We start from the raw sequence: 26,900 nt of genomic DNA on the forward strand, positions 1-26,900 counted from the left end.
TGGTCTCCACGGCTTCACCACAGGTCTCCTTGGGTGGTCAGAAGCCATCCTAACCACGTGGACAATTATTATTACTTTTTAACATCTTGGGTGGAACTGCCAGGAAATGAGGACCGCCACCTGAATAGATGCCCTAGCATCGAGTCTGACAGTTACTACAGCGGAATGCTAAGAGGGGAGAAAAAATACTAAGGAAGAACGGAAAATAAAGGCTGGTGTGCCCATGGCATCCTCAGAGAGGCTCTGTAATTGCTGCATCTGGTTTAATAGCCAACTTTTAGGGGGACAGGAGACTATTTGGTTTAGCTTTCCTCAAGTTAACTTCCATTACTCTAACAGTCCAGTTCATACTGGGTTACTATCAACACTCAATTTCAGCTAGTGGGATTATTTCACTGTGGTATCTCCAAATACAGTTGGAAGACTGCCCAAAATACCAGGTGAAAAACAGTTGCCAACTTTGTTCTTTTGGTAAAGTGGAACTTTCTACAGTAGGTAAAACTCACCCGTGAGGGAAATCACTTTTCCCTCACATAGGCTTATAGAGGCATCGGAACAAGCTCCTGTGGGAACATAAAGGTCACTACAGATCTAAGAGGGAGAGGAAAGGTACAACTCTTGCATGTGACCCATGTTTAGAGCCCCGCTCTTGGAGTCATGAAAGGGTTAGGAGATGCACCTTGGTGAGATGATGAGAAATGGAGCAGGTGGCTGATACTGGCTATGCAGCTGATGTGAACGGGAGGTACTCAAAGTCCAAGAGGTCAGTGGCATACAAGAATCTATCTAGCACCTACTATTGTATTCTCTTTTTAATAAAAAACCACAGCCAATTACAGTAACGTGTAAGTACTATTCCAGCAAAACTGGACATCTGCATTACTAAAAGCAAACTCTCTTAAAAAAATCTAAGTTACCTTTTACGTGGAGGTCAGTTGGAACTAAGCTGGCAAGCTTCAGTTTCCATTAAGGGTCACTCTGGAGCTCTGACAAACCGGTTGGGGAATGGTAAAAATCATCCCAGTAGCATTTTTGTACAACTGATCTTTTAAGATTAAATATAAAAAAACAACCCTTAAACACAATTACTGAAATTGAATATAAATTTAAGTCAAGATAAAAATACCCAACAACTCAATTCTTCAAACCATATTAATGCCAATTACTGCTATTTAAACTTCATTCTGGGCTACAAGCGTTTAATGCCCTCTCCAGTTGTGCCAACACAGGGATGCAGTTTCAGGTCACCTCCTGCATTGGTGGTGAGCCCCAGTTACTTTCATTTACACAGGCAGAACAGAGAATTGGTGACTCCAGGGAGAGGCGAGAGCTGCCTGTGCCCAAAAGTATTAAGTCTGACGGGTGCCACGTGAAACCTCCAGTTTCCCCAGCTGTCGCAGCGTGCAGGCAGCACAAGCAGCAGCAATCACTTTCCAAGCAGCAGAGGAATGAAAAAAGCTTTTTTCCAAAAGAAAGATAGCTCTTAATTATAGTGGACCTGAAACAAGGATTGCAACGTAGCACCAGCTGTGAGCTTGTAACTCATACTTTGCCAGCTGAGGGATGAGAAAGCCAAAAGGGGATGATTTGGAGAAACCCCCAACATAAGCTGGCCCACAATTTGCTGATCATATGGAGTTTATATACAGAATTCTGCTGTGCTGAATTCTGCCACTGCATTTTGCTTTTACCACCAGATGCCTCTAAGGACATCTGCTAATCTGTTCAGAGAAATCTCAAAGCAAGACTATAACGGGGCACAAGAGGGGATAAAAATTGAAAGCAATGCCAAATTGAGGCCCATTCTTCATACTGTCCTGAAATGACTTACAGGTGTGTCAGACAACGTTCCCTCAGAATTTTCATGTATTATTGCCATTCATTTTGCACAAATGTCCCAAAAGGTTGCATTTGTACAGAAGCAACACACGATGATCCTTTTGATTCAGACAACCAGTTAGGACGCCGCCAACAGTCAGATTATCACAGGTCTGCCATCAGCAGCAGGATGTTTCAGTGGAGGCTTTACAGTCCTCCCTGCGCTGCCTGACCACGCTTACACCTCTAAGACAAGGTGCCCCATCTCCTAGCCTGGAAGGAGAGAGGAATCGTCCTGCTGGAGGTCATGAATAGTGTATCCAGCCCTTCCAGGCTTGTCTGCTTCAGTCTCAAGGACTGCCAAACTGAGGTATGACGAGCCAACAGTGATAGTCCAGACAGGACAATCAGGAGGTCATGGATGTCCCAGCATGAAGGCAGGTGACAAATACATCAGAACTAAACCAAAAATCCAAAGCCATGAAAACTGAAGTCAGGTTGATTAATTAATTATTTATGGTCTCAACTCAGTTGGAGATGTTGAAAAAACCCCAAATTCCCAGGGCATCCACAGTGAGTGTTTACCTTTCATGGATGTTCAGATGGGTTAATTTCAGTCTCTTAATTAGTTCACAGACCAGCTGTGTTAGAACAAGTTAATGGTGTTTCCATAAAGCTCTCAGAGCTGTATGGCCATTCTGAAATGGTATTTTTCCTTCCATAACCACCAGTGCAAGCACAGTCACAGCATTAGGAAAAAACACCTCTGAAGCCAATCAAGAGCTCTAGGTTCGCAGAGGTCTTCTTCAAGACCAGGACAGGAGCAGCCACCTCTCAGCAGCCCAGGCCTCAGCGCACTGCTCTGCTCACGGAGGTGATGCAGTCTGGTACCAGGAGCCTGTGCCTGTCCCGGATGCCTGCCGAACACTTGCTGAAGCCTGGACTGACTTTGGGATGATGCAGCGGGGAAGGAAGAGGGAGCTGAGTGAATTATGGATGCAGGAAATGTGAGCAAACTCCTTGCTCATCCCAGTCAGGGTCTCTCTGCATTTCAGGAAAAACAGTTTGATGTATGTGTCTGGCTCGGACTCTCAGACTGATGCCTCTCTCCCTGCCAGCCATCTGCCACATCACTTTCAGTTCTCCAGGCACACACAGCCAAGAGAACATCCTCCCAGCCTTTGGCTGCCACACTACTGACTCTGTGCTACCCTAGATTCTGATATAAAAGCTTTAATACCTGACAGAGGTCAAAAGTTTTGATACCTGACTCCGGGCCAGGCTGAGTAGGGCTTGAACAAACAGTACTTGTTCTTAGTGAGTCAAGAACTTAACACTGTCACTAGCCTCTGACCAGGAGGAGGCATTTTCCCCAAAGGTAGAACTAGTATCAGCTTCTCCTCCTAATTCTCAATGACATCGATGGTCTGAAACAGGATGCAAAAACCTTCCTGCAGCTACAGCATTTGGCCTCGGACCTCCACGCACACCCTGGCTGTATCATCACTAACTTGTCTTAAACGTGAAATGCTTATGAAAAACGGCAACCAAGAAAACAAAAGAATCAACAAAAACCTCACACAGCTTCCAAGTCCAGAGGAATAAAACTAGATGAACGGCAACACGGAACAAGTAAAAGGGTGAGACTGTTACTTCACCAGCGACACCACGCATAACGCTTTGATTAAGTCATTGACAAATCTGCTTTAGGGTAGAGAAATTTGGAAACATCAGGCAATCAAACTGTGAAGTCTGTGAAAGAATGTGATTAATGCAAAAATGTGATGAAACTAATGTGCTTGGCTCCAGAATTTCATGGCACACCCAATACTGGAACCAAATCTGATGGCTTCTTGGCGAGCAGTGCCCCTCTGTGTTCCCTGAACACGGTTATCCGTGCCCTCTTTGTTTTCTAGGTCTGATCAGAATCTAAAGCTTTTATTTTAGCTACATTTCTAAGGATGCATTTCCCAGGATATATACGCATAAACAGAGATGTGTACATGCATATATACTCTGAATAATTGTGCAGAATTTCACTCTTCCCTCCTGAGACATAAAAGAGCCAAGTGTTATTAAATTTACAGCAAGTTTGTTGTAGTTTTCACATAATTTTCTTGATGCACTGCAGATTTTTTAACAGGCTACCTCTTCCTCTCCTGTTTAATATTAAGGTCCTTGTCCAGTCTCAGCTACACCTTAAACATCTTGGATTTCTGCCTAAGGTTATCGGTCCCAGGGGTAATATTCTGTTTAGCTAATGTGTCATTTTCTCTCTTCTCTTCTGCTTGTCTTCTGCCCTCCAACTTTGCGTGGAAAAGGCATACATGGGCCTGCAGAGCTTGGGATGCAACAAACGAGTGGTGCAAACTTAGATTACTAATGCAGCGGTCAGCGCGAGACTGACCTTTCACTGATGGTCGAGACACATCAGAATGTACTTCATGGCTGTGACCTCTAATTACAGAAAGCCAGGCATGACACCAGCATCTGACTGGAGGCAGCGTAAGGGAGAAAAGCAGACCTGGTATTTGTTACTCAGATGGAAGCACCTAGATTTGGTATTGTGGCTCCTGCTCTTGCTTACAGACCCATGTTACACCTAAACTTTCTTTCATGGAAAAAACATGTTTGTGTGCACGTGGAGACATATTCTCCAGAGGAAGACATACAATGTAACTGTGATGTGAAAGAAAATATAGTCCGGGGCTGATACAGAGAGCTCCACAGAGCTGTCTGTTTGCAGAGCAAACTTCCCTATCACTCTGTGCATCTAAGCAGCCGTCTCTTTAGACTGCAAAGTTTAGAACAGTAGTAGACGATACCCACCCTGAAACACGCAGCTCCACGGAGTCCACCTGTAAACAACTGCAACACATTCCAATCTGACACTGAACCACACAAGCATGGAGCGCCCTTGGGGAAACCTACCTGCCAATACTGCAAAGGCTCTTTGCAACCATAGGTACAATTTTTTCCCAGTGCGTGGAGCGGACCTATTTTGGGATATGACCTTTTTGGGGACAGTCTGGGCAGCTCTCACACTATGCATCCCAAAAGTGTTGAATATGGAGAAGAAAAAAAGTGCGCACAGATGTAAGTTGAGTTTGTCGGTGACAAACGACTCCTCCACAGGGAAGGCTGATGGCAGCGAGAGACATCGTACTCCGAATTAACCCTTCATAAAGAAAAAGAGCAAAAAAGCCTCCAGATACTCACACATCGGTTTGAGCTGTCCGATCAGCTCCTCTTTTGTCCACTTTGCCCATTCCTTCTTATCTGTGTTTATTGAGCACAAAATGGGGCCGCACGGTTTCCCGCAGTCCTCGATGGCAGGAACGTTCAGGTAGTGCACCAACACGATGTCTGGGTTCTGCAGGGAGAGCAGAGCAACAGTTAGGTCGTTGGGCCTCTTCCCTCCGCTCAGGACTCTCTGCATTTACCTTCCTAATTAAAACTATGACAGAAAGCATCATAATTAAATCCCAGTATGTACCAGATTTCATTGAGATCAGAGCTGTTCTTTAAAACAGGTGCCAAAAGACGAGGCACAGAAGAGTTTGCATGCAGCCTCCCCCCACCCTCAGCGTCCTTTGCTTGCCACTCTCCTGCTCCCCTTGTGTGCTCAGGGTGAACCTTTTTTCCAACCCATACAACACCGAATACTTGCGAGAGTCCTGCAAACGCTAGTTGCAACAAACACCAGGTAATTTGCTTTGGTTTAAGGGACCTGCGGTCTGTTTGATCCAATGCTTTCATCAGTTCTGGTCCCCATTGGGCTGTTTCAAATATATGGAAATGCACCTGAAAACATCAGTAACAGCCTCGCTTTCCGTATGGCAGCAGAAAGAGGGAGGGAAGAGCCAAGGAGGCTCACAGACGGTATCACAGAGTGCCCCAAGGACAGGCTCTTCTCAGACAAGCCTGAAATTTCTTGTCTTTTGAAGATCTTGCAGCATTGTGATGAAAACAGTGAGCTGCAGAAGGTCGGGACTGGAAGAGACCATGTCCTTTGCAGAACTGCTGCACAACAACTTGCAAGGTGCTTGCTCCCGCAGGGCTGTTTAATGTTCCCCTCTCCCTCTGTGCACCTTCTTACAGGGGCTGGGAGAGGGGATGCAACAGCGCTTTGACGCACTGCAGTGCCGTCCCACTGGCACAGGCGTTTCAAGTAGGGAGCTGAGCAGCGTGTTACCACCCTGTGAGTAAATGAATCATCTTAACAACAGCAACAGAAACAACTCTGCTAGTTTCCCAACGGCATCCCAGGGAGATTGTACAATAGATAATAACAAGATTGAGAAGCTGATTTCTTTCCCTTAAGTCATTTACTCCTAAGTTCACAAACTTTAATGACTGCTTTGGAATTATTTATAAAAATAAATAGGATAATGGTGTAATTAAAACTCTAATGTTTCATTAATGCTGTTAGAGCCCTGTTCCGAGTGGGAGAGGGAACACAAGCCATCATTCGTTTGCAAAGGTTTTGCTAATGGGAGCTTATGAAACCTGCAGAGGGCTGGAGCAGTACGTAGACACCCACACCAAGGAACGACCAGCGGAAGGTGACTTCTGACAAGCAAAACACAGCACTGAGGCCAGGCATGGCATGCTGGGCAGCTGCACCTGGAGCCAGCCTGGGGCAGGAGCAGGGTAGCATTCACTGCTGCCGGGTGCGGGCGTGACCATGCACCCCCTCATGCGCCCTGCTTGTGGGGAGCGCGCTGCCAGTCCCCGAGGCGAGGGGGCAGCTGGTCGTGTCTCCCAGCTCCTTGAGGCTTGCCAAGATGGTGCTAGCAGCTGAAAGGCCACCCCTTCACATGGTGACGGTGTACAGCAGCGTGACAAGCAAGCAGCCCCACAGGGCGTGCCCTCCCTCCGTCTGCATCCCCTTGCACGCTGGTATCCAGCAAGGCTCCAGTAACCAGACGCGTCCCTCTGGAAGAGAAGCTCTAAGTTAGGAAGACATGCAAGCAGGAACTTGCATTTTTTCCCCTCTATTGATGAAAACTGCAAGCGGGGGATTTTCAGTGAAGATTCCGCTGGATTACAGTATCAAATTCTTGCAGCCTGTGTTAAAAAGAGTTGTAATGCTTGGGGAAGAGGCAAGGAAGCCTAGTAAGGAACTGCTAACAACTTATTTCAGAGCAGTTTTGGAAAGCGCTAAAGCAAAGAAAACCACCGGCTCTTCTATTCCCGAGATTCTCCTGGAGACAAACAATTGGACCTTCTACGTTCAATTTTTACGCATTGAAAACCATCCGTTTCACAGGGCATGTCTTCTGCCCCAGACAAGAGACAGCCAGAGAAGAACACCTTCAAACACTGTGTCCTCTCTTTCCACACCACAGTGCAAATCCTCAGGTCACCATGCAAAATGGAGCCACGTTCTCCTTTCAGCCTGTTTTACCCTTTCAAGGCGACAGAAGTGACAGCTCCCGGGGAATTAACGGGGTGGCTGAGCCGCTTCCAACATGAGCGGACAGCGCTGCTCAGGACCGGGGATGTGATGAAGGGGAGGTCTGAAACATTACAGTCCTCATGCATAATTCAGAAAAGATTCAGATAATAAAAATGATTACCTATACACCCAAATAGTCTCCATCAGCTAATTTAACATAATTAGTGATTTAGATGATGAAGTAATAAAAAGTAATATGCTTCAGAGATTTCGTGTAAAGACCCCTCTTGCTCTCAGAGAAGTTTCAAAAAAGAGAGCAAGGACACGATGCTGCTGCGGCATTGGGCAACTTGGCAGTTCTGCAGATGCTTCTTCCTTTGTTTCGGATAAACCGTATTTTTCACAGCCTGACAGTGCCTGTTTGTCACCAGGCAAGTCAGGACGACGGGGCTTCCTAGTTTCATTGCAGCAGAAGCAAGTGGACTTCAGCAGTGGGTTGGCACTGGAATTTATACTTTTTATATATAAAAACATATAAAATAAACACAAAACCAACAGGTTTGTTCCTTATGTCTACATCTAAAAGTTGACCTCAGATTGGCATGTCTCATGAATGCCAATCTACCTAGTAAATTGAAATGTTTTGACACAAATTAAGAGAATACGTATGTTTTGGAAAACTCTAAATCAGCAGAGAATCACTATTTCTTTTTGGAGACCCACCAGTAGAACAAGAGAGATGTGAAAGACAAAGAAAAATTACAAATGTAACTTCCATGTGGGAAATGTGCCAGGACACTGGACATGCCACAGCAGAAGCCCTTCCCCTGGGTGGCGGGGAGGTCCTACAGGGAACCTGGTCCTACAGGGAGCCCTGGACTGGGCTGCAAGATGGCTCTGGAAACGTGCCCGTTGGAAAGCCACCCGTAATTTCAATGCCCAGAGCCTCTGCAGAGCTGCTCCGCTTCCCGCGCATCCGAGTCAAAGTTGCTGCCATCTGTCCCTGACCTGGGCAAGCCTCCTCGGCACGCTGCACCAGAGGCATCTAGTCTGCCTCCTCAGCAGAGACTCCTTCGGGTGGCGGAGGAATTTGTTCCAGTATCCCTGGTGCTGTAGGGTAAGCAGGAGACGGCGCAAGAAGTGGTTAAAAAACCACAAAAAGCTGTTAGTTTTGATAAAGAAAAATGCAGCTGCAACATCTGTCTGACTCTTGTTTGCAGCTTCATCAGCACTAAGTGGTCAATAAATCAGACTGGCATGGCGTTACGTTTCTTCCATGGCATAACCATTAATCTAGTTCAGTTCCCATGAAAAATGAAGGAGAAAAACTATGTGATAGCAAAAATGTATACATTATCCAGAAAGTAATAATAGCATGTAACGGCGCTGCAGACCTCCCTCCCAGCACGATGGCTGGAGCAGCGATGCAGCCTCCCTGTGCTACCTACTACACGCTATTTAAATTAACCAAGTAAATCAGCCATTGTTTGTTCCACCAGCCCACTCCATGTTTATATTTTTCACATTAGCAGAAATACAAAGCTGAGACAAGCCGGGCTGCTCCAGCTCCCCAGTTCTGGCAGGCAGGGAGGGCAGCCTGTGAAGGGCTGATTAATGCTCGGGCGAAGGAATGGCAGGTACCACCAGCGCTCCAAGCCCGCAGGGCCGCGAGGGAAACCCTTCTCTCATTTCAGCAACTGCTTTCTGCTTGCTCATTACTACCCAAAGTCAGTCCCCCATGCAAAGGGAAGTCTCCCTTCCCAGGCAGAGAACGATAACCACAAAAAAACTCTCCCTTCTTGCTGTCCCCATCCCAAAGCATGCTTTTTTTGTTCTTTTTTTTTTTTTTTTAAAAAAAAGCAAAAATCAAAAGCCATTTCTGGCCAGCTTTCAGCTGCTCAGCAACGGCAATCAGCTCAAGGCTAAATCTCACTAGCAGGGGCTTCCAAATCACTGATGACCAGAGCTGAAGATATTTTATTTGGAAAAATATCTCTAAGCTGAAAGTTTTGCATTTGTACTCCCTGCTGGAAGGATGAAAGGAAATAAATCATCCTAGGGAATGATGAGCATCGGTGAATTTAATCCCAGCCACCCTGCAAGGAAATTACCCCCGAATACAGCCCTGGGCCCCGGGAGCAACAGCCATCAGCTCTGCTCTACTGCGCGGCCCTGCCTTTTGCTGGATACCCGTGTTATTTCTGTTATGTCGAACTTGCAAAGTACTATGCATTATTAAAAATGTGGAAGGTGAAACCAGGCTTTTCCAGCCCTAATGGCTAAACCACGAAGCAAAAGGGCAGAAGGAGCAGAGGAGTGTGGCAGGGGGATGCAGAGGCAGCTCCTGTGCATCCTCGCTCCCCTTTCACCCCTGAAATTATAAAAGGGTTTTTTCTTTTCTGACGGCTATTCATTCATGAGATTTACTTTGTATTCCTCAAACCATCCAAAAGGTTGAAAAGGATTCTCAGCTTTCTGGGAACATAATTCACATCCATCGCTGTGGGGTGACTGGATTCATACCTAGCAGATTATCACCCAGAAAAAGAAAATACAAAAAGGTTTCCGTGGTTTTGAGAGGCTGCCGTTACGTGATGCTTCAGTACCCACAGGTAACTCGGAGACAGGCACTTGGGAGCATCTGTGTATCATCTATATATTATCTAAAAACAAACCAAGGAATGAAACCATTCCCAAACGTATGGAGGTGCGGATGACAGATTCTTCTGCTATTTATAGCAGTGTCTAACTGGAGGGCTTCCTCTGGATTTTTAATGGTTTGAGAGTGGAGCCTGGGACACCTGAAGTACAAGGCACAAATACCCAACACGAACACAGTAATAGTGGAATTTTTTCCTTTCCAGAGACTAAATGCTAGCTTTGGACAAGAGTACTGGTTTGAATCCCAGCAATTTCTTTATCCTTGAACTAATTTCTAATTGACGTCATGCCTCAGAAGTCAACCTGGTGGCTGATACATTAGAATATATTAATCTTCCACAGTAACAGCAAAATCCAAAAAATTCTAACATTGACTGTAAACGCACAACCCAGTGCCTTAAGTTGTCTTGAGGTGGGCACGTTTAATTATGGAGAACAAGACAATTAACAAACACGTAGCACAGCCCTGGCACCTGAGAGTTGCAGCACCAGGGGAAGACGGGGGGACCCCAGAGCCTGGTGCAAAAGCAGAACTCGTGCTGCAGAGCAGGACCCCTTTTGCTGGGAAATCCATTTTAGCCTGTACAGTGCTCTGAATTAATCTTACATCCTATGCCTCCAGCTGCATGAAAGAGCTGGTGGAACTTATTCCCCTTCAAAAGCTTCCTCAGGAGGAGAGGACACCTGGGGTCAGCCAGGCAGACAGAGATGTTGCTGCATATATGGTTTTAAATCTGGTTAAATCAGCATCCTGATATGCAACGTCTCAGGAGCGGTTGCTAAACGTCATCGTCCTTGCCTGGGCACAGGAGCGGGGAGTGGGTCCCCTCCGGGGTGGTGCCTGTCCCCTCCATCTCCACCATCGCCACATCCTGGCCGTGTCTGCAGTTGCAGGATTTACACCCGGTGGATACCACAGGAGTCTCCAAAGGTCGGTCAGCCCACAACTCCAAACCAGAGTCATTTTCCCAGTTTTTTCAGCCCAAAGCTTTTTGAGATTTTTTGTTTGTTTAAATCCACCCATGTTTGAGATGAGAGACTGGCGACAGACAGACCAATACAGCTCCATGTACCGCAAACACGGGAACGACGAATCGTGAAGGGCTTGCAAAGCTAAAAAATGATTTTGACCCTCGTGTAATTATAAAAGTGAGATTTCCTGGAATTGTTTTAAAGGGAATCAAGATTTAATAGGGCTGTATGCTTTACAACATGCTCCCCAGTTCCTCTTCAATACCTTGGTAAGGGAAGATAAAGTGTAATCAGGAAAGTAATTGTACTCTGTTCTACATTTCATATAATCATAGAATGGTTTGGGTCGGAAGGGACCTTAAAGATCATCTAGTTCCAACCCCCCTGCCATGTCCCAAAAGGACGACTAGGGGGTACAGAGCCACTGTAGGGCAGGGTTTGGATTAGAAAAATACAGGTTTTCCTTTTGTTATTTTCTTTTTTAATCCTTCTTTACCTTTCTTCTTCCTCTGGCTGCTCCTGGCATCCCTTGATAACCCATACGTTTCTCCCAATAGCAAACTGTGCCTGGCCCGTCCCTATGACACCAGTGACACGGGCAAATCCCCATTGCTCCTCAGGAATATTGCTCTCGGGTCCCTAACAGCTAGCCTGCAAAGAGCATCCTTGGCTGAAATGCTGATTTGTCCTCCAGGTGCTGGCAGTGACACCTGATTACAAACAGGAGCCAGAGCCCCGTCCAAAGCACCTTCTCCTTGAGCCTTGCAGACGCACCGCCCGTGGTGGATCTCCAGCAGAGCCAAATGCAGAGGATCCTGCCAGACAATCTTGGGAGAAGGCAGTATGGGAGCAGAAACGGTCCTGAAGTCTTTTTCTCCCTCTTCAAAGAAAGGTGGTGTTCAGGATTTAGCAATACTTTGATTTGAATTGCCCCAAGACAACCCCAGAAACAAGCAGAGTCCTGTCCAGGGAAAAGTCAGGAGATCTCTGAATAAGCTTTTCTTTGTACCTGCGCCTGGCAGTAATCCCGTGGGGTTACAAACAGCACATGGATCAGCCCGGTCATCATGAGGCAGCATTCAAATAGTGCAAGCAGCAAAGTAAGAATCTTAATTCTTACCAGATACTTACCAGTACATCATCAAGTGTGATATATTTGAAGGTATTTTATATACAAAGAGCTGCCTCTGAATACTCCTGGAGTATCCAGGAGGATTCATCCTGGAGATCGCATTTATTTAATATGCGCTTTGAAAGATATAGAAAAATACAGCGCTGTAATTTCTGGCCTCCAAAGTTCCAAAAAGAAATTGATTTCCAAGTTGTTTATTATCTTTCCTAGCAATGCCTCCTGTGCTAGTAAAAGGTATGACAGGAGAACGATACCACACAACTAGAAGCCTGCAGCAAAATAAAACAAAAGGCACTTCTCTTTCTCATGCAGGTATTATTCTTCCGGACAATGGAAATCTCTTTTCATCTGTGTCACCGCTCCCAGCTGGAAGCCTTAACTTACACAGGCAGCTGACAGGGACAAGATAATTCTGCCATGAGCTGGAACTGCTTTTGTTTATCTAGAAACGCCCAGCAGAGCCGGTGGTGCTGATGCAGAAGTCCCATGTCCTGGCGCGCGGGGACAGAAACGCAGCAGGGAGATCTCCTGTCCTGCTTATTGCTCCGGAGCAACGAACCCAGCAGAGACCACAAAAGCGTTTGCCTGGGAAGGGCCGAGGAGACCCGAGTCTTCGGCACCCAAACGCTCGCGGCGCTGGCAATACCCTGCACAGGGGGCACCGAACAGCGGCACGTCCCTCTCTGCTGCAGCACCTGCCACCACAGCACAGCTCAGCTCCAACCTGCGGAGGAGTCTGCAAAGGGTTTTCCTGGAGAACGGCGGCAGGCTCCAGACTTCAAACCAGAGCAAGGCAGAGGAACTGAAGAAGCAAAAGCTGCTCTTCCCTCTTTCAAAACCATGTTTTTTAGTGTTTTCCACTCAATCCTTTATGACCGTACATCTGGATTTTGAAAGACCAGCCTGAGACTTCAATAGCTGTTGAACAGCTAGGTGTTGAACACCTCACAGGAGGTGCCTGGGCAGCTGTTTGAGTGAGCTTAAAAACCTTCTAAAGCTACGCTATTGCTCACATATAAAAATGTAACCATGATAAAAGCATGCAGAGAAAACTTACAGATAGCAACTTGCCCTACTTCAGCTTGCTGAGATACCTTTCTCAGGACACACCCCGCTCACGAAAACCGTATCATAATGGCACTGGATCCATTTAACCCAGCTGCTGCATCTAGTATCAATTGCCTTTTAAGGGAGACAAATTTGCCACGGAAATCATCGAAGTGTCTCCTGCTCCTTTCTGTCACTTGCTCTCTCCAGTTGTCCAAGGTTTTACAACTCATTCTGCAAAAGCCTTGACGTTCTTCAAACAATAAGGGCAAAGCAAAGGCTTCTTTGGGTTTGAATTCCTACGAGGTACTCTTCCTGACAAATGAGGCTTATTGCAGACATATACATTTCTTTCTATACTGTGCATATACTGCTACACCAACTCTCCACCTTTGAAGACTGACACTTAAACAATGCCTCTATGTTTTCTTACATCAAACCTGCATACTGCAACCATTTCCAGACTACCTTCATTTCTTCTGCATGTAAAGTGGTGCAGAGAAGACAATCAAAGCCATCTTATATTTCAAACTGTCCTCACTTGAATTGTGCTTTTCATTTTCAGAACAACTCAAAGAATTTGCTAACTGATACAGCCAAAGTTATATACTGGGATTACTTGATTTAATAGCAGAACACAACTCTTTCTAGAGTAAAACAAAGCAAAAGCTTGATAGCACACAAAATGCCAGCAAGGAACCTCATGGCCACCAAAGCTGCAGACGCAGAGCAGAGTTCTGCTCTGCAGTTGCATTAATAGTTCAAAACCATGTTACGCTATCCACGCAAACACGAACAAAGCCTGTCAAATTAGCGCATACAAACGTAAATATCAAGGCATTGAATATGCTGTAACTCTGTGAAAGATTTGCTACTGCATTCAGACTATTTTTCCCCAACAAGTGTGAGCCAGAGATCCCTCAGCTGAAGGAGGGATTAACAAACACTTGTGAGGACTTTTTTTTTTTCTTCATTCTGAAGTACAGAATCTCCTCTCCCTCTTTCTGTTTTTATCGCAACCTTTACATGGGAATTCTGTCATTGCATTTCAAACGGGCTCAGGCAGAGCTAAGCTCAAAACGCTTCCATCCTAATCACCTTCCAGAAATGCCAGCATTATAAAGTGTGCCCCAAGTGGCTTCTATCCTTTCCCAGCTCACCCAAGCCAGCAATGCAACAATAGCTGGTCTGAAATAAGAAGTAATTTTAATTTCAAAGCTCTGCTGACATTCACCAAGCGCTTTCAAAGTTTAAATCAACAGAATGCACTGCTTCAAATTCTAGTTTGAATGCAGACGGTGCAAGTTTTTTCTCTTATGTGCTGATGGCCTAGTTTGCCTCAATAACACTATTAACTTCTAAATATTAATGCATTTCTGTGAATTAAGAACAGTTCAATGCGTACCTGAAGATACCTCACTTTTTATTTTTCTAATTGCTATTGTTGTAGGTGGACCAAGTAATAGGAAGCTGACAATTCCAAATACTAAATGAGAAAACCCCAGGAGAACGCACCCAGAGCTCTCAATAAGCTTTCTCTCCAGAGACGTGCTGTCCCTCAGTGCTGCTCCTAAAGCTTCATCAAGCTCTAAGCTATTTTTGTATGTATGCAAATGTGTTAGAATCATTTGGAAGGTGATTGCCCCTCAAAAACCATTAATACTCCCTACAGCAGCAGCATGTGACCGTCAGCGTACGGGAGTGGAGGATGTAGGACTAAGGATGCGTCCAAGGGTTTGCATGCGTGTACGATGGAGAAGATCAGCAGCTTGGCGTTCCATGGGATGCTGTGGACTCCCAGCCCCGCATAACCCACCAGCACACACACCAACCAGAAAGGGAGCTTTCTGCAGCATCCCGGGGGCCGGAGCTGTGCCGAGCAGCCAGCTCTGCCTGGTTCTGCTGCCACGGCCAGCGGCCATACGCAGCCAGGAGGATGCAGGACTCTCCGCCATCTCTCATTAGGCTTGACGGATTCCCCATACAGCTGTGCTCTGCTAATGTGTGGCTATCTGTTACTTCTGGCTGGTGTCTAGATCAGGTGAATGGCTTCGACAAGTCTGACAGGGATGTGCTCTCCCTCGCAGCACGTGTCACTCCTTCCCCTGACCGGGACACGGTGCATACCAGCCCTCGCCCCTTCCCATATATCTGCACAAGCACAGCCAGTGAAGAGACATGGGGCTCCAGGTGCTTGGAAAGGATACAAGCATGACCTTGATGCCTGCCTGGAGCAATAGGAGATAAATGCTATTTAATGTTCCACACAGCCTATATGGTACATGGTAAGCCAACAAGTCCTTTTTATTTTTTCCTCTTCGCTCTTGCTCTGAGGGCTTTGTCATTTATAGGTTTTTAAAATTTGTTACTTTTGATATCAGGACTGGTAATCCAATTCCCAGAGGAAGAACGTCAATAACCTTCAAAACACTTTCATAATGTTGGCTTTGATAGTCTTGTAACATTTTTGTTCCTATGGCGTAACCCTTATGACACTGCTATATAGTATACAGGTTATTAATTGAAGGTTTTGTTGTGCCTGGATAACTTGCCTAAGAGTAACCCCCAGTACCAGGGAATCCAAAGTTCTCCTCCTGTGGTACATATTTTGGAGTCCAGCTTCACGTTACGTTGGACATGAGGGCTCATAGAGATGCGAGAGTCCAAATTAAAGATGCACAGGGAGGCCAGCAACACTGGGCTGTCCCAAGAGGCAGAGGTGAGCAGATACCAGGGATACACTAGAGTGCCATGTCAAGGACATGCAGGACTCCTCCATTCTCTCTACAGTTGCTGGCTTTTACTTGTTAGGCATGGTGTCCTAAAAAGGACTTACACAGCCAGCTGGGAACTGATGCAGCACTTTACGCTGGAAACATCAAACCCTAACGCGCACAAAAAAAAAAGTACCAGACTTGAATTTCTTCTGAATTGCAAGAAAAAGATTATTAGACACCCTTCTTTCTTCTTCGCTATCACTTAGAAGCCTTGAATTTCCCCAGACAGAGGAGATTAACAAACAGAGATTGGCATCTAAGAGCTCCTGCTGTAGGCTGTGTTAGACTGAACCCAGCTCGCCAGGCCTCCTGTATATATATTTCTAGACTCCCAAGTGGATGCCTTGAAATCTTGAAAGGAAACGTGAACCCCACCAGTGCTGCTGTGCGGCTCAGAGGGGCTTCTCTGACCTGCTGATGAGAGCGGAGTTATCTCCTCATCAGACCTCTCCAAGGACTCCGAGTCCTTTCTAGCCATGTAGGTATTCAGGTTTCTTTTAGGGAGATGATCTTGTACCATCTGACAATCAGATTTTTTTCTCTATTTCATGTAAGAGAGCAAACACAGAACCACTCCCAGGGTGGACTAACAGCTCTGGTTAGTGCCGACGCAACTCTGAATTCGAAGGAGGAGGACACATTCCTTCCTGGCTCCTTTTTGCCCAAAATCAGGTCTCTCTTTCCCATGTGTCTTTCATGCACTGAGAGAAGAGAATGGTAAACCGGATAGTGAGCCCTGTCTTGCCTCAAACACGCAAGGTAGAACAAACAACTTGGCTGCTCACTAGAGATATTATTATTATTTGCAATGAGCAGAAGGGGTGCTACAACCTGGCTAAAGCCAAGTAAATTGCCCTTCAGCCTAATCCATCAGTCTCAAATCCACTGCATGGGAGCAGCCTGGTAATTTCCTAGCAGATGACAGGACACCGATAACCTCAAAAGCTCTGTTATTTAAGCAGAAGAAGGTGAGCTTTGTTTAGCCCTTGGGCTCAGGCTGAGCGGATGACAGATGCCGACACTACAACCAATTAGATTTTTAAGTAGTGAGAGCAAATTTACCAGGTGAGCATTTGGAGACATGGCACATGAGAGTTACCATGTCTTTGGTTACCAGTTCTTTGGTAACTCCACGGCTGTGACTCACTTTGTTCCTCCGGAGATTTTCCCTGATCTTTTTATTTCACAGTATGCTTTAACAACAATAGGGAAGTTTTGGCAATGCCTTCTGAAGAACATAACAAATAGCAATGCATTTGCCGTTATATGCAGAAATTATTCTTTTTTTTTTTAAGTTACTCACTGAAAGTGTCTGTGAAGTGGAGACATTTTATAAATTGTGCTGCTGCCCGTGGTGTACACTCACATTAGCACGAAAAAAGAACACACAATGCCAACAACATTGTACACTTTACAAAATATGAAAAGGCAGGGAAGCTGCTAAATTTCAGTAATAGATGCAGACTATTACACATGGCAAGTCATTATTCATTTTACCCATCAGCTACTTGACCCAGCTACATACACCGGTATCTTCTGAGAAATCCGAAAAATGCAGCAGTAGTCGGAACACCCAGTGCCAGACATGGGAATAATTAAAGTTTAACACGAGTACTTTTAAGTTTGTAAATGCCAGGGAAAGTGAGCGCAGATCAAAGGTTTTTCAGCTTAGGCATCAATGCATCTAAAGTAGCATCTAAATAATAGGTAACCCTGAGGAATGAACAGCTTATGAAGAGTCCTTGAAATCCCAGAAACAGCAATATTCTCCACTATCCAGACTTTCCAAATTTACTGCCTTCCCCCCCTCCCCGGCTGCACAGAACATGGAAGGGGAATGGAGACCCTTGTCTTACCGTGCTTTTAAAAGCTTCTCCTTCAGTTTGCACATCTTGGATCTTGAACTTCATCATCAGACAGTGTTTCTCACACATAGTTACCACCCTTTCAACACTATGAAGAAGTATTAGAATAGAATGCTATTATTAGTATTATTAATTAGTATTAATAGCTAGAAATGCCACCCCTGCAGATGTGGGACACAGAGGAGAAAGAAAGAAGAAAACCCTTATCTGGTGCCACAGTAGGGAAAGTTGCTGCTTCCACCCCTACGGCGAAGGATGTTTGCTGCCGTGGGCTACACAGCCCCAGGGCCGGTCAGTGAAACCCCCCGGAGCCTGGCAGCAAAGTCCCCCCAGCCACGGGTGTGCACCATGCCAGCAGTAATTGCTGGAGATCATCAGGTGAGAGTGGCTACAGCAAATTTGTGGCTATTTATCAACCACATCTATGGGTTACTTTTCATCATGCAGCGCCTCAAGAAAAGAAAAAAGCACGAGAATTGATCTGAGAGTCTATTGTTAGTTGTGCCACACATTACTGCAGATAAGATTATATTTGAGAGGAATATTGACGTTCTTCTATGCCTACCTTCCTGGCTGTTACTGGACACTCATGGTAGAGCGTATCTTTCTCTTTTGCTCCATGTCCCGTTCCCTTTCACCTGGACAAATTCTAGTCCCCTTGTATCAGTTCAACTCCACTACACTCCAGTTTCAAGGTGCAAGTATATCCCTTACATTAAGGGACGGAATTAATCAAAAGGCTTTTTGCAAAGTTATCTTCATAGCATGATCTACCTTGAACAAATATACAGTGCTGCGCTTTGCCAGAAAATGCCAGTATTTAGCATTTTAGCATTTGTACATATTCTGCATAGGTTTTCTGCCTGGGAACATTTTTCTTTTGCCAGCAAAGACTGCCTTTTTGAGTCAGAGACCCTGCCCAGATGCCTCCTACTTGTTGCTAGATACAAGTGCCTTCACTCATCCAGCCACAGATCATTATTCCCTAATACTGCCGGAATGGAAACTTGGTGCCGACTCAGCAACAGCGTGATTTGGGGTGACTGTAGTCGTGCCTCCTCGCAAAGAGCTCAACGGGAAAGATTTTCATCTTGGCAGAGACACAGGAGCTGTGCCTGCTTTCTCCCGTTCATCAGGAATGTTTCTATTGCCATCAGGAGCGTTTCTGTTTCCTGCCACGGCTGCAGAGCACAAGAACCAGCAGAAACATCAGCTACAACAGAAATCCAAGTCACCGGGATTCCCCATGTTATTGCCCACTCATTCTCAGAAAAACATGCATCTGAAGTGGCAAACGCCCTGCACAGGAGCAGCTGCTCTCACCTCTGCCTGCTCGGACGGTAACCAGCGCAGCCGGTACCCACCGTCCATTTGAAGGGGTTATGCTGGCACTGCCATCCTTCTGCCTCCACCGTGTGTTCACGGTGACAGACATAGAATGGCAGAAGAGCAAAGGGAATTCTGTTCTCGTTACATATGCAAAAGCTGATTATGTTATTTGTAAACTCTGGGACTGGAGAAGCGGCACTGCCCATCCGAGGGCTACTGAAGATACTGTGATGCTAAAGCACACAGAGAGAGACCGCACGTCCTGCTCTGCCAGGCTGAAGGGCAGATATTTCACGTGATGCGTGCTGTCTGCCTGCCACATCAGGGATTATTAGAGAAACCTGTAAAGGAATACATAAGGAGACTACAAGCAGCAAAACTAGTGTGGGTGAATGCACGGATTCCCTGCAGAGTCTCCTTTTGGCTCTGCATTAGGAGAGCACTCTCTGAGGAACGCGGCATCCCTCTCTTTAGGCAGAGCATGTTCAATGATGAAAATCCGTGCACAGCCAGAGGAGATCCTCCATCATAGCGAGTTTGAATTTAGTCTTCTCCAGGTTTCCTGATGTTTCGGCATTATGTCAGAAGTGTTTCAACTGACTCAGTATTGCAAGAACCTGGAAAACGTCACAAAAATCTTCCCTCCTGACTTGCACACACAATTTGGAAATGACCAGAACAACCACCACGCCTAACGAAATTAAAACCACATTGTCACTGTTTGCCAAAAAACAAAGCACATCCCTGCGATACAAAAAGCTGTGAGGTACCAACCAGCGTTTCTAGTATGACAGGTAAAAGTCCATACATCACCGTAGTTTGGTGATGGGGGGATGGCAACAAAAGCAGACCCCAGAACTCAAAGGCAAGTTCTCAGTAATACCGCAAACTCCCTGCTAAGTTCACTGTGTCGTCAAGTCATCCCTTTTTATAGATAGAGACACAAGGAAAAAATGAAATCTAAAAAGCGTTGTCAACTTGAATGATTTTGCAGGTTCTTGTCACTAAACAACCATCATCCCTCAGAGCATAAGAAAGGCAATAAAACCAATAGAACTAATAAAGGAAAACTGTGTGGAGCTTGACAGATCTGGCTGTCCCTGGCATGTGACAGCCTATTTTACCAAGCAGGCAAATTGAAGCTGCAGCAGACTTGTCCACGGGATAAGTGAGACCCTGACAAAACCAGCACAGACTCCTAGTTTTCTAATGCTGTTAAGTTCTACTAAAAAAGGTCCATTTTGAAAGACCATTCAAAAGATTTCGCAGAATGTATTTGTGGGTGATATAACAGCTGCTCAATAATTGCTGTTTAACTTCTCACCTCTGCTGAACACCAAAACATGGACCCAGCTTGTTCTCTAACACCAGTAATTTTTCATGGCTGCTAAAGGCATGCACCTCGCCTTGTTAATGTTCTTTGTCTACATATGGAAAAACCCTGAATTTTTATTTTTATTTGTAACTGAAATATTCAGGGAAAATCAAACTAAATAGCTTTTCAAAATAAATACAGTGTGGAAGAGATGTGCTTCAAAGTTGCAGACATCAGTGGGAAGTTAAGCACGGCACTATTTCTGAGGCTGGAGGTCAGACGCTCCTTTGCTGGTACTGATGAGGTGGGGCTCAGGTCTGTCCACAGCTCTGAAGGAGAAAAACCCACCCAGGCTTTGGGAAGCACGCTTGCATTTTGCTTCCTCCTGATGGTCGACAGCAGCGCAGCGGGAAGGGGCGCATCCCCAAAAAGGTGCCCACAGGGGAGAACAGCGTGCCCCTCCTCTGAAGGAGCCCAGCAGGCTGCAAGCACCTTGGCTCCTCGAAGAGCCCAGCCCACGACCACTCCCTTGTTACCTGCATTTCTCTGAACACTGAAAACCCATCAGAAGCTTTAGTTGTTCTCCAAGAGTTGGAATCCTTCGAACTGTGCAGCGAGCTGACCCTAAATGGTTTGCAGTAAGAGTCTGTTACCAAATTCGAGACTTAATTTATCCAAGAACTCGTTAACGTTTCCTTTGTGCGCTCACTGAATTGAACGCGCTTTTGAAGTCACTTATTTACCAATAAATTACAACGGTCTGAAATCATTAGCAAAGTAAATTGTTTTAATTGATCTGAACTTCTTTACGACACGGGGACTTCGTTTCTATGTAACTGCACTTTCTAAAGGGCTAAAATAGCAAATTAATCACTCGTGGAGCTTGGAATCTTTAAAATGCTCCTTATTCTGAAAGGCTGCATGGTTGAAATGATTTGCTGAAGAGTAAATTCACACTTCCATGACTCTTTCATGCTCATGTTTGTAATGAGCCTTGAACCCATCTCGTGAGCCTTGTAAGGGTTCAAGAACTTTTCTACGTCAAGGGATGCACCGAGACAGCAAGCCACACGCATGTATTTTACATGGGAGGAACATTTCAAAGCATGCCTAGTCTGGCTGCACTACTCATAAACAATATTCACAGGACTTTTTTTTTTTTAGGGATCAGAGGAAATAAAGACTATGCAGATTTAAAGAATTTCAAGATTTCATTTGGTATAACCTCAGCCAAATACAAAGGTGCAGAGGTCCTATTATTAAATACCTACACCTAGCTCAACCCCTTTCTGTCTGAATAACAGCAGCCTCTGCAAACAACAGCAGCAAAGCAGCAGTCTAAAACAAACAAGGTGCACTGCCATCTAGCATAAATGCATTTTCTATTCAAATTGGTTGGGGGCGCTCAGAGGAAATATTCAATTTATGAATAGAGTATAAACGGCATCTTTCAAAAGAACAGTTTTAGGCACAGATTAGCTCTCCGTCCTCATTGCTTCTGATAGGGCTAATCACCACCCCAAATCAGTGTTTCAGCTGAACCTGACATTGGAAATCACATATAATTATACTGATTAATTTTGCTGAAAACATGCAGTGTTTTGCTATAGAAATGTAAACAAAATAAGGTGAAAGGGTGATACAAATAGCAAAAGCTGACTGCTGTTCAGAAAAAAAACACTCAGGTGCTAAAGACATTTGAGTGGCGGCATTTATTAAAAGAGCAGTGCCAATTCCCACATCTGCCTACTGCTTTCTACAAAAAAAGCAGAGGAAAAATGGTGGAAGTATGACTCAGGAGTATAGTTGCAACCTACTAAAGGCATCCAATTATTTATATAGACATCAGAATAAAATGAAGTGGAACATTATAAAAGGACTGTTTGAAACAGCACCTGTCCTGCAGACCATCTGCATATTAAAGTGCCTGATGTGGCCAAAGAAATGGCTAGATCAAACAGGGGAGTCTTGGCAGAGCAAGCTAAAGAGAGAGACAGTATGGAAAAAGAGGGAACTCCGGCTGGCTTCCTGGGAGTGAATTATTTAACAGCTAGTAGAAGAAATGTAAAAGGCAACGCAAAACAAGGAGATTGCAAGAGGAAAAAAAACCTAAAATTAGGAATTCCTCCTTTGTCATCCTTGTGCAACATCAACATTTCAGAAGTTGTAGCAGCTCTAGAAACACGCTTGTCCTCAGCACCGAAAGACGAGGTAACAATTTCTACGAAGGGCGAACGGGTGCAGAATTTCAGCAACAAAGCCCAGTAATTTCACAAAAGAAACCAGCATTAATACATAGCACTTAAAACAGAGGCACACATATCTTCTTAGCTGCACAACGTTCTGAAAAGCCACTGGACGAAAACTGCTTGGATTTCATTTTTAAAGCGGCACTTAACCAAACGCTATCCATCTTCAGACATATTGGCAAGGAAAAGTAGCAAATTACATGTTTTTCCTGTAGCACCTAAAATTACAACCGCTATTTTATCGGTCCCTCGTTACCTAAAATGAGTGCTTACGGAGCTGATAAATTGCTGTGACCGTTCTTCCCCCGCGTTACCTTGTGGGGCAGCGGCTCAAATTCTTTGGACAGTTTGACTTATTTATTCACAAGCACAAAACCAACCTACAGAAAGCACCTGTATCCCACAGAACAGTAGGACAGGTTTGATCGAATATAGCATTTTCCAGGGGCCTTTCACAGAAATTACAGCGTGGTACGTCTTGCTCTCATGAAACAGGATTGCCTTGGTACAGGGCAGCACTCCACCTCCCTAAAGTGCTCGGACCAGAAGTCAAATTCTGGTTTCCTATAGAGCATCTCTGTGGCAGACAGATTTGGGTAAGGAGGACCCAGGATCTGCTCCATCCTAGCACAAAGCTTGAAGATAAACGGAAGGGAAAGGCAAACACGAAGCTACAGCTGAGTAAGTAACATTAAGTCTGACATGGGGAAGCTGTGATGCATTACTCACCCTGATAATTTACTGTATAATTTAGAAAGATATCACCAAAATGGGAAAAGCAGCTCTTAGGCAGCTCTGAAGGGTATTCAGCTCGGGCATCGCAGGCAGTTAGTGTTTAAGGGAAGCTGCTAGCCCCATAGCAGAAACCCACCTCTCGCCTAATAATTTGATTTAGATGTGTCTCAACACAGAAGCACTTTAGAAAGAACTCATTCCTTTTCATAGGCCAGATTTAGGCTTTTTATTGAGTATTAGGTATTACCTCCCTGCTTGATAACCAAAAGCCATCAGATTTGAAAGCCCTTATCCTCCAACTGCTGCTCAGTGTAACAGGGAGCCTCAACTAGGCAGTTTGAGCCCGCACCTTGGAAGTCACAAATAATCCCAAATTATATTAGAAATACCTTAGAGGATGCATCACCACAAATTAAAAAAAAAAACAAACAAAACACACACACAAAAATGTCACAGCTTACATAACACATCAGGTGATACTATTTTGGTTTAAAAGAGTGTAAGTGACAGCCACCTTGCCATAGTATTTTGAAGAAATATTTATCTTGGGGAAAACGAGAGCTTTCCTGGGCTTTGGGAATCTTCTGCCCTTTCTGATTCGGAGGGGTGGTGCAGAAGAGGGATGCTCCAGCTGCTTTTTGAGGAGCGTTGTACATGGGTGACTGTCAGTCCAGCCCCTGCCTAACAGGGGAAGCATTAACAAGGAAAGGTTTTTTTGCTGGCTGAACTTGCCGTAAGTGTCCCCTAGAGTCCACATTTCAGAATTAATGACTTCTGATACTGCTCATGCGATTGCCAGAGCACCTATGAAAAATATTTTGATGGTTAGGGATGCCATTCGTTAACAGGACGAATTTGAAGAGCGCCCAGCGGAGCAAGGGCACCCCTAGGACATCTCCCAGCACAAAGCAAACCCGCACCGCCGAGACACCGAGGAAGAGATGGTGCAGCCGAGTCCCATCTTGCACGGGCTTGTGACAGTGCCTGCTCAAGCCCGGCGCTGGTGTCAGCTCAGCATCGTTTCCTTTCCACTGGAAGATTTCCAGCCACACTGACGAGTCTTTAGCGCTGCCGCCTTGAATCATCTTTGCGTAGCTCACTGCAGTGCTACGTTAGGGAACCCAGTCAGGTCTCCAGTGGGCACCTTAGCCTCGCAAGGAAAACCATCACCCCTAATTGGGAAGGACTGGCAGGCTGCGTTTGGGGAGCGCGGCGCCCGCATTTCAATGCACTCCAGCGCTGCCCCGGCAGGGATGCTCCTCCACACGTCCACGTCCACATCACGGCGGCTGTGGGCCCCGACAGGTGAATTTCAAGCAAACCAGAAATGATGGATGGCAGCAGGCTAGACCTGAGACAGAGAGGAAATTCATCCACAGAGCCGAAAAAGTGCTGTGGCACAGGAGGGAGGGAGGTCACATAGGGGGACAAAAAGCCCTGAGTGGCCCCAAAAGTGTGGTCAGTCCCAGTAAGGTCCAAGGTTTGACATCCCTTCTGGCAGTCCCCCTAACAAATTTGCTTGTTATTTCTCTGGATGCTTTCACCATCCTCGCATATTTTCATTCCATTTTTGAGTTTAGCACATTCAAGAACTGAATAACACCTCGCAGCAGTTCCACAGGATTTCCTTTCCTTAAATCAGATTTGACTTTTGTTGCTGTTTAGTAAAATTCATTGTCCCCTTATTCAGTATTATAAGATAAGAAGGACAGAAGTGTCTTCTCTACAATTTTGGGAACAATTCCTCATCGTACACAGTATTTGTATGACACCTTCTTTTCTCTTTTCTTAGTCAGTTAATATTAATCTTTTCAATTCTCTTTACACAGGACCTTTCCAGGGAGCGATCTCTGCTGCCCCCCTCAAATCCGCATCCAACCCTCCTGAATGGGACCGTCCAGCATCACCCGTGACACATCAGACAAGGCTGCACCACCAAGCTATGTAACAGTATTACAATAGACTTTGTTTTATTCAATCCCTCTGCTTTTTGTTTTTATGCAAACATCTTTTTTGCTTCTTGACCTCAGTTGCACATTAAGAGAAACACTGACAAACCATGACTGCCTCTAATGATATCTTAAAAAAAAAAAAACACAAGCACCTACAGGAATAAGAAACAGCTTTCCAATTTTCTCCCTCTTTCCCAGCTCGTCATTAAAAATACACATTATAAAAGGTCTTGATTCTTGATGGCCCAGTATCCAGAGCATTCCACGCTCCAACACCGATCTGACCGAAAGAAGTGGTTTCCCATGCTGGTGGCATGGCTCTCCTGGGCTCCCCTGTCCCTGCGGAAGGCAGAGATGCTTTTCAGGACACATCATCACTGCAACTGCTCCGTGAAGTGCTTTATCATACACATACTTTAAACTCTTGATAACATTCATGCAGAGATAAGGCAACAGGAACTTGGACCGCAGTTTTATAACATTTTCCCAATTTCTAGCGGTTTATCTCCAGAAAATGTCAGTATGTTTCCCAAATCCTTACACATTAGTACAGCTGGTGATATCAGCCTCTCCAACCTCAAACAGTACTGCAATAATTTACTCGGAAGAATCTGCTCAAAAAGGGAACCCTTGTACCAAAAGCAGTCTACCTCCAACACTCCAAACATCGGGCACCCGTCTTTGCAGTGAAAAGCAGAATTTGTTGGCCTAATGTGCTGATATTTACTCGAAGCAATGACTGTCCACGCACCTTTCACACGATGACCTTTGACATGCAGGAGAAGAGCAGACAGCGACCCCGAATTTTCATCCTTTCAGAGGTTACGAGCGACTGGGAATTAATTCGCGATGAGCGTTTCACACTGCTGTACAAGCCAGGGCCATGAAATGCCTGGAAGGAAGATCCTGGCTGCTGCCTCAGGCAGCTTTTACAGACCAGCGCTGGACCTGAGGTCCAGCCAGATCATGCAATACACAAAAAAGGGGCCTGCGACAGAGAGATACTGAACACAAGGGTAATCCAAGCCAATTCATTTAAAAGCACACAGTTAGAAGTTGTAATTCTGGATACAGCAGAGAGCACCTGGGAAAAAGCCATCCCCCTGCCACCCAAACGTCCTACAGCCGAGCAGGACCCGCACCCAACTGCTGGAGATGTGCGTATAATCCCTGGCACACTGCTAAAGCCCGCGCTTCCTCTGTATACGGAGAGACTAACCTTTGAGAGCGCTCGGCAGAGATTTGCAAGGAGCTGTTTTACTTTGCACTGAGCTGGACCAGGAGTGCTCCTGCAGCCAGAGCAATCTGAGTCTCCACTTTTTTTTTTTCTTTTCCTTTTGCAAGCACAGGCTGTGCCTACAGAATCTGACATGATTTGAGTTCAGAGATGCAATAAGAAATAGCACACCCTTCCCAGAGCTTTTAGAGTCAAAATCTCATCAAAAAGAAATGCCGTTTCATAAATTATGCAGCCCTACCCTGCCTATCATATTTGGCTGCAGCATAGAGTCTCTCCACCTGACAGTGGTTTTAAATTATGAGAGCTCCTTGGCTCCTTGAAGACTGAGGGCTCCTGCCTTGCGCTGCTGAGAGGGCAGCCCTGCGTTGGCTTGCTGGAGCCTGCCGAATTCAAACTTACTCGTAGCC

The 26,900-nt window shown here is 45.4% G+C and overlaps 1 protein-coding gene across 1 annotated transcript in view; it reads right to left on the reverse strand.

Annotated features, from left to right (window-relative positions):
- CAMTA1 (calmodulin binding transcription activator 1) overlaps positions 1-26,900 on the reverse strand; it is a 327,820-nt gene that overhangs the window by 62,009 nt on the left and 238,911 nt on the right. The window contains exon 7 of the mRNA XM_075172134.1: positions 5,038-5,191. Within this exon, the coding sequence (XP_075028235.1) occupies positions 5,038-5,191 (154 nt within the window). The remainder of the gene's footprint in view (positions 1-5,037; positions 5,192-26,900) is intronic.

This window comes from Calonectris borealis, chromosome 23, assembly GCF_964195595.1.
Source record: "Calonectris borealis chromosome 23, bCalBor7.hap1.2, whole genome shotgun sequence".
Taxonomy (NCBI): domain Eukaryota; kingdom Metazoa; phylum Chordata; class Aves; order Procellariiformes; family Procellariidae; genus Calonectris; species Calonectris borealis.